An 8661-nucleotide genomic window follows, 5' to 3' on the forward strand; every position below is an offset into this window, starting at 1 on the left:
CACAGATATTCATTGAGCATATACCATGTACCTGCAAGATGTGGGACAATTAGGGATACAGAGAAAATAGACATGGTCTCTACTCTCATGAAGCTCAAAGTATTGTTGAGGAGTCACGCAGGTAACCAGATGATGGTAACAGGACGTGATAAGTGCCGTGATGAGGGAAGCACGGGGCACTGAGGAAGAACAGAAAAGGCATCTTGTTCTAATCAGCCATTGCTGCTTGATAATGCTGCGTAACAAACAGCCCCCAATGTCAGTGGTGTACAAGAAACACGATCGATCTTGCTCATGGGTTTGCGGATGGGCTGCAGGCAGGAATAAGGCCATACACATGCTCCTCATCTTCTAGACCAGCGGCCACCTCCTCAAGGTAAATGGCAAGAGGAATGCAAGACAGTGTGCGGTGCCTGTTAAAGCTTTGGCTCCAAGCGTGACACCATCACTTCTGCCATATGTCATTGGCTGTAGCAAGTCACATAGCTAAGACCATCGTTAATGCGGGGTGGGGGAAACGTACTCCACCCATTCTCGTGGGAAGAGTGGCCAAGTCACATGGCAAAGGGCGCGGATGTGTGATTCTAACAGAGGAAGAGGGTGAAGAATTGGGTGGCGGCACAGACTACCATGGCACCGGGCTATGCCTCGGACTTGGGGCGGGATGCAGGAAAGGCTCCTGGAGAAAGGTCCCCTGAGTCAGGTCTTGAAGGAGGAAGAGAGGGACTGTGGGTACAGTGCATGGGGAAAAGGCGTAGAAGTGGGGTGAGCCTGGTGCGGTGCAGCTGCAGCCCGGCATGGGGGGAGGGCAGAATGGTGGAGAAGGAGGAGGCTGAAGAGGGGGCCGGTGCCTGACCAGGTGAGGCTGACGTGGGTTTTCGCCTGGGGGCCGTGGGAAGCCAGCATGGGGTTTTGAGCAGAGGAGGGACATGGCTGGATTTTCTCTGGCTGCCCTGGGGCAGCGGGCAGGAGGTCAGGAGCCAGGGACCGTGCTCTAGAAGTTCCGGCGAGAGACGTCAGGGCTGCACGGTGTTGCGTCTCATTTTTGTTTTAATAACTCACAAGAATGAGGCCCATTTCTTCGGCTAGATGGGGGGTTCCATGTGGGCAGAGACAACTTTTTTTCTCCTGTGCGCCCCCCTCACACAGGACTGGGCACAGAGTGGGTGCTGTGGGGTGCCAGAGGGTGGACAGAGTCTGTTCCTGGTCCCCATGTCACCCACTCCCCTGCGGGAGAGGAGACTGTTATTTACTATTTAGCTATTGCTGAAATTAGCTGGTGTGGGATCCCTCTGCAATGCCATCTTAATTGGGGTTCCCCAGAAGCAGATGCTGAGGCAGCCTCTACAACAGTCTGACTCCAGGGTCTTCGACCTGTTCCTCTTTAGGTCTGGGATGAAGCCAATCTGAAGGCACAAGAGTTGGCCAAGAGGGACGGCTGGGTGAACGTCTCCCCGTTCGACCACCCCCTGATATGGTGAGGCTGGTGCCCCTCCCCGCATGGAACTCAGAGCTGAGAGACCCTCATTGAGTCGAGGTCCTCTCACTGGACAGAAGGGGAAACTGAGGCCCAGAGAGCTGAAGAGGCATAGAATCCAGGCGCACTGAGGTTCAGACTCCGCTCCTGCTACTCATTAGTGGTGTGAGTGTGCGAGGCATCTCACCGCCCTGTGTCCCAGTTTCCAGTGTGTAAAGGGGAATGCTAATATAAATCCCCTTTACTGAGTGTGTGCTTTGGGACACAGTCAGTTCATTTCATCCTCCCTAAAGCCCTAGAGGTGGGTGTTTTATGCCCGTTTTACAGGTGAGGGAGCTGAGGCTCCAAAGTTCAAGCAACTTGCCTGAGATCCCATAGCTAGTAAGTGGTAGAGTCATTGGGGTCCGGCCTCTGAACTTGAGTCGAGCCGGTTCCGAGTGATATGCTAGTCCTGGGAGGTTGGTCCTGGGGGAAAGAACGAGTAAATGAATAAAGTCAGTGATCAAAGCTGAGTGTTGCAGGGTCTCCTCTCCCTTCGCTGTGGGTGATGAGGGGAGTCTGTATCTGGGAGCCTTTGGGGCTGAGCGCCTCCCTCACCCTGCTCTGCCCTCCCCCTCTCCCCCTCTCCCTAGGGAAGGCCACTCCAGCTTGGTGCGGGAGCTGAAGGCAGTACTGGAGACCCCACCGGGGGCCCTAGTGCTGGCAGTGGGGGGTGGCGGGCTCCTGGCCGGGGTATTGGCAGGCCTGGCGGAGGTGGGCTGGCAGCACGTGCCCATTGTCGCCATGGAGACCCGAGGGGCACATTGTTTGAATGCAGCCATCGAGGCAGGCAGGCTGGTCACACTGCCCAACATCACCAGGTAGGTGCATGCTGGACATTCGTGGGGCGGCTGGAAGGTGGGGATGTTGCTACCTAGGACCTCTCAGTCCCAGGTAGTAGAGGCGGGGGACACTCAAGAGAGTCTCCTTCATCCCAGGACTCCGGCCACAGTCATGCGAAGCTAAATTAGAAGGCAGTGCTGAACAAGTAGGATCCGATTCATTTAAGTCTCATCAATGAATAAACCAAGCTTTCCCTGGTTTGGATCCTTACAAAAGCGATTTAAGTGTATTGCCGTTAGAAAGTGGACATCGCTCAGACTGGGTTGCATTTGTCCCCATTTTCGTCCCCCCTGCATTGACATACAAGTGACATATGCCCAGCTCTAGGGGAGGGTCCTTCTTTGCCTTCCTAGCTTCTGGTGGTTGCAGGAGGTCCTTGTCACTCCGTGGTTTGTAGCTACATCACCTTCCCTGTCTTTCCACGGCCTCTTTCTCTGTGTGTCTTTACTGTTTTTGTAAGGACACCCTAATCCGGTATGATGCCATCTTAACTAATTACATCTACAAAGATCCTATTTCTAAGTGAGGTCACATTCTGAGGTTCTGGGTGGACATGGATTTTTTGGGGAGAGAGATGCTATTCAACCCTCTACCAATATCCTTACTGCCCACATTTTATTAAACACCCATCAAATACTGGTCTTGGGATACAATGGCATATGACAGCAAGGGATGGAGCTCATACGTTTCTAACTCAGAGAATGACGATGAGGATTAAAATAGAAAATCCATGCATCCAGCACTTCGTAAACATCCCATAAATATGAGCTATCATATAGACATGATACACGGTTATTCATGAATAAAAAAGGAAAAAGTCCTTTTTTATGTTTGGCCGTCTGGGGTCTGTGCAAAGAACAGTTACAGGGTGAGAGGGAGGGATGCGCCTTCATCATTCGCGGGGCACTCAAGTTTCGAACCCCTCTTCTGTGCCGGGCGCTGCTCCAGACTCTCGCAATGCTGAGCCCCAGGCCTTGCGGGGTGGGAGGGAGGCCTGGGGCTGCGGAGAGGAGACACAATTCAACAGCGCTTCCCCGTGTCCCTGCCGCAGTGTGGCCAAGTCCCTGGGGGCCAAGACGGTGGTCGCACGGGCCCTGGAGTGCGCACAGGACTTCGAGATCTTATCTGAGGTGGTGGAGGATGCGGAGGCTGTCAGTGCTGTGCAGCGGTTCCTGGGTGAGTGAGGGCTCCCCCGCCTCGGGGTGGAGGGGCTCGGAAACCCTGGATTCCCCAGAGACAGCAGGTGCTCCCTGTCTGTATCCTGAGTGCCTATCGCAGGGCTGGCTTTGCAGGAACCGTGCGGCAGGTGTAGATGGCGGGGGTGGGGGTACGGAAGGGGTGTGTTGTCTCGTCTCTAGCCTCCAGACTTTTGCACATGCTCTTCTTCCCACCCCTGGCACTACTCCCTATTGGTTTCATGTGAGTAAGCCATCATGGCCCCTCCTCCAGGAAGCCTTCTCCAATCTCCTACCCTTACCCCACCTGGGTTGGAGACTTTCCGTGCACCAACCCCACCAACCTCATAACTGTCTGATTCTTATCCATCTACCTCACTAGACTGTGAACTCTGTGAGGGCAGGGGCAGATGGGTCTCATTTACTGTCGTATCCCAAGGGCCTTCTTAGAACAGGGCCTGGCAGGGAATGGGTACTCAATAAAGGTGCTGAATGAATGGATGCGTGTATGAGTGAGCCAAAAGGTGGATCATGAATAGATGGATAGACCGATGGGCGGGTGGATGGATTGATGGGGCAATGAATTGATGAATGACATAGAAGTGGTTGGATGGATGGATGGACACACTGATTAATGAACACATTGATGGATGGACAGACGACCAAATGATGGATAAGACATGGACGGATGAATGGATGGATGGATGGATGGGTGGATGGATGGATGGATGGATGGATAGACAGATGGACAGATACGTTGATTGATGGCTACATTGATGGATGGACAGACAAACAGTCAGATGATGGATAGGGGAATAGATGGATGAAAGGTGGGTGGGTGGAGACATAGACGATCAGATTGATGGATGGCGAGGGAGTCAGACAAATGATGGGCTGCGAGATGAATGTCTGGCTGGCTTCATGAATTTGCAGTGCCCAGAGCCTAACCAGTTCCCGCCTTTCTCTCCCCTCCTCCGCCCCGCCCTCCCCTGCTCTGGGCAGATGACGAGCGCATGCTGGTGGAGCCTGCCTGTGGGGCAGCCTTAGCTGCCATCTACTCGGGAATCCTGGGGAAGCTCCAGGCTGAGGGCCGCCTGCCACCCTCCCTGGCCTCTGTCGTGGTCATCGTGTGTGGAGGAAACAGTATTGACAGCCAAGAGCTGCAGTCTTTGAAAGCCCGGGTGGGCCAGAGCTGAGGGCTCCTGGTCTGGGAGGGCCGGTCGCACCCCAGAGAACCCAAACGGGCTCATGGACACCACCGTAGCTGGCTGAGGGGCCTCTGTGCTCACAGCCCTGAGCCTCTGTGCTGGCCATCTCTTGCAGGAAGGCCTCCGGAACTGCTCCCTTTGGTTCCCCCTACAGCCCTGGCCAATAAACCCTTTCTGAGCTGAGTTTGTAACTCCATCGGGTCCTGTCTTTCCATGAGCTCACAGAAGGCTCACAGCAACCTCAAGCCCAACTCTGAGATGAAGCAACCTTCTCCACCTCACACAGACTGAACAACAACACCGAGGATTCAAACTCTGGGTCTCTAAGAAAATCTGCCCATGTTGAGCGCCTACCAGGGCCGCCCTCACCTGGGGGTCCTGCTCAGGAGGGCCTATCTCCTTCCCCAATATCCCACCGCCGCCGACCCCCACACAGGAAGGAGGCGAATGTTCCGTCCCCTCTCAGGCCTGGGCAGGTGAGGACGCTATCACGTCTTTATAAAGTGCTTGTCTTATACGGGAAACTCTTCCGAGAACTTTCTACTCATTGTCTTCTTTAACATTTGCGAAGACACTATGAAGCGGAAGCCAGGATTACCATCCCTGTGCTGCGGATGGGGAAACTGAGGCATGGGAAGGTGACATAACTCGCTCAAGGTCGCACAGCTGGAATATGGCCCAGCCAGGTTCAAACCCTGTGATTTACAGTACGACTCTACGTTTCTTGGACCTTGGCCTTCTTTGTGTGGGGGTCGGCGGCGGTGGGACATTGGGGAAGGAGATAGGCCCTCCAGATCCATCTGGACACTCCCGCGGGTCCTAAGGAGAGTAGGTCCTGGTCCTGGAATTAGGCACATCCTGCCCCTGGCAAGGATCTTTTAGGAAATGGGAGTGGAAATCAGGATCTTTTGGAGCCACCAGGGGGCAGCAAAGCGCCTCCAATGGGGCAGGCTGGCCCGGGCAGATCTGATCTTTCTTGGCTCTATGCCTCAGGGGGCCCTCACCCCAGCTGAGATGGGGTGGGGGGTTGAGGTCCCAGAGATGGCAGGGGCCCACGAGGTCCTGACATGGGGAGCCCTACCTCTCCCCTTATAGACCTGCAGGAAACAAGGCTCAGAGAATCTGGGGTCTACCTGGTGCCACAGCCCATGGCAGAACCCAGCTCCTGGTTCCATTGAGGCTCCCTTGCCTTATGATGGCCGTGTGACCTTGAGCAAGTGCCCTCCCCTCTCTGGGCCTCAGGCTGCACCTCTGTGCTGGAAGAAGCCCACTTGCCACGTCCCACCTTCTTTCCCTGGCCCACGCTGTGCCCTCTGCCAGGTACCTCTTCCTTTCTTCCCTCAGGAGGAATATTTGAGTGGCAGCGAACTCTCTCTGCGTCTCCTGCTGCCTTGGTCTCTCTTTGACCCCCCACCTTGTGCCAGGGTCACCCCTCCAGAAGCCACCAGGACCCAGCCTTGTTTTCTTAAAGGCATACTGTGTGAGTTCCCCAGAACAGAGGGGAGACTGGGAGCCCCAGAGGTGGACTCGGCCAGACCCGAGCCTGAACTCCATTCCTACTTGCTAGTCCGGTGGACCTTGAGCACATGATGCTCCCTTTTGGTGCCTCAGTGTTCTCACCTGTAAAACAGGTGGTTTGTGGATTTTGACTATGGACCCAGGATACGAAGTCTTTCAATAAATGTTAGTTCTTATTATCCCCTGATCATCCTCCCCCAATAGCAAGGGGTAGGGAGGAACTAGCATTTATTCATGTATTGAGCATCTACTGTGTGCTGCAGGCCTCAGCAGTCATTCATTTAATTCTTGTATGCTTCTAAATCCTACGCATCCTTCAAAGCCCAGTGTAGGGCAGCCTCCTCCCTGAAGCCTCCTGGGATTGCGTCAGCCAGCGATGATCTCCCCCGCCCCGTGCTCCTCCAGGTGAGTGGAAGAGCTCACCTCTGTCCCAGGTGCTCTGCCTCCCAAGCAGGCCTCTGCCCTTGGCTGCCACTCCTGGGAGACTTGTCAGCTGCTGTTTGCTCCTCTCCTGGTCTCAGCAAGCTGGAGATAAGAAGCCAAGCGGTCTGTTGACTCCATCCAGATAACGCACATCAATACCTTAGTTTAGCTCTTCCTGGTTGACACCCAAGGAACGCCAACGGCAGGGAGGAGGCACAGGGAGAGAGCAAAGAAGCTGAGGCCACGGATGCTATGACCTGACGTAGCGCAGACCCTTACCATTCTGTCTGCCCTCTTGGACGGCTCAGTGGGGGAAAAGGGCGCCTGCCAGGAGGTCCAGGGAGCAGGAGCTTCTTTGTATCAGCCCAGAACTGTGTAGAGAGCATCGGACACTGGGCCACAGGTATGCATACCTGTCTGAGATATGCCCAGCATCTCCACCCCAGCTTGGGCCCCTCTCCTGGGGCCGGGGGCCCCTTTGGTTCCCTGTGGGTTCTAGTAGCTGAGAGTCCCTCTGTCCCCGCACCGGGCTGCCTCCAGAGGCCTTACCTCCATGTGGCCCTTCATTCCGGCCTTAAGATGGGGTGACACAGATGCTGGGAATTCAGCCTTTGGCCGGCAAAGGAGGCGTTCTCAGAGCTGGCCCCAGGCAGGGCATGGGGGTGTGAATTCTTGTCCACTCTGCAGCCTGGACAAGAATTCAGTACAGCCCATGCCCTGGCACTTGCATAGACAAGTCTGTCCCATATGGTGGGGATGTGATGGCTCAGGCTGCTTTGTATCCCGTCATCCATGTGTGGTTGTGTGTGCACCGGAGTGTTTGCTGGGGTATGTTAAAGTCCTAGGCATCGTATTGTTTTACTCATAAAGTATGTCCGTATGGATTCCTAACAGATAAGGAAAAAAAAAATGAATGTAAACATAACGCCGTTACCACATCCACCACAATTAACAAATGATTCCTTAATCTTATCTACTACCCAGTCTGTGGTCAGCTTGGCCCTGATGGTCCCACCGTGTCTCATTAGAGTTGGTTCATCGGAGTCAAGATCTGAAGGGCTCATATCGCATTAGGTTGATCTGTTTCTTAAGTCTCTTAATCTGTGGGTTCATCGAGATAGGAAAGTCACAGAAGGCCTCTTTGAAAAGGTAGAGTTCGAGCTGAAGGAAACGAGGGACTAAGCCACGTGGGGCGTGCGGGGGAAGAAAAGCGGGACTAGCACGTGCAAAGGTCCTGAGGTGGGAACGCGCGAGGAGGCCAGTGTGGCCTCAGGGGAGAGGGTGAAGGAGAGGATGGTAGACGATGGGAGAAAATGGACACAGAGGTAAAGAGCGTGCGGGGTGGAGTGAAGGGGCACCAGATCCCGGCGGCCTTGGCAAGCTGTGGTAAGGACTTCGGACTTTTCCCTGAGCACGAGGCAGAGAACCCTGGGACAGTGAAACGTCAGACCACACGCCCCCTATCCGCTTTCCTCAGCGCTCACCCCAGCCTTGGTCTTTATCACCTGTCCCCAGAAACCTTTGGCTCTGCAGTGGATGCTCCTGGTGCTCCCCGCCTTGACTCGAATCCCCTTTATCAGGTGAGTGAAGCTGTCCCCAGCTCCTGGGTTTATTGGCTGCTAATGGCCCACAGAACCAACGGGAGCTGCTATGGTCACAGATGCATGTGAGGTTACACCTTCCCCCCTCCCGCCGCCCCCTACAATGGTGGCCCACAGCCAACCACCGACCGATAGAGGGATATGAAGAAAAGGCGGTCTCCTCTGCACCCTCAAGGTGGGCAGCTCTGTGGTGCCATCCGCAGCCCAGAGCTCCCCGTGGGGACAGGCTGAGAACAGACTCTGCCCAAACACTCCCCTCCCTCTGTTCGATTCCCACTTCCCCGTGGATTCCAAACCCTCCTTGAGAAATCACGAGCCAAGAACCCCGGTCTCAGGCTCTGCGTGTGGAAAACTGAACCTAAATGGGCCCCTCCTCT

The 8661-nt window shown here is 54.9% G+C and overlaps 1 protein-coding gene across 1 annotated transcript in view; it reads left to right on the forward strand.

Moving 5' to 3' along the window:
* Window positions 1–4730, forward strand: part of SDSL (serine dehydratase like) — a 7188-nt gene extending 2458 nt beyond the window's left edge. Inside the window, exons 4-7 of the mRNA XM_015586802.1 lie at window positions 1389–1477; window positions 2110–2337; window positions 3411–3535; window positions 4537–4730. Of these exons, the coding sequence (XP_015442288.1) occupies window positions 1389–1477; window positions 2110–2337; window positions 3411–3535; window positions 4537–4730 (636 nt within the window). The remainder of the gene's footprint in view (window positions 1–1388; window positions 1478–2109; window positions 2338–3410; window positions 3536–4536) is intronic.
* The last annotated feature ends 3931 nt before the right edge of the window (window positions 4731–8661 follow it).

The sequence above is a fragment of the Pteropus alecto genome, unplaced genomic scaffold (genome assembly GCF_000325575.1).
Source record: "Pteropus alecto unplaced genomic scaffold, ASM32557v1 scaffold113, whole genome shotgun sequence".
Lineage (NCBI taxonomy): Eukaryota > Metazoa > Chordata > Mammalia > Chiroptera > Pteropodidae > Pteropus > Pteropus alecto.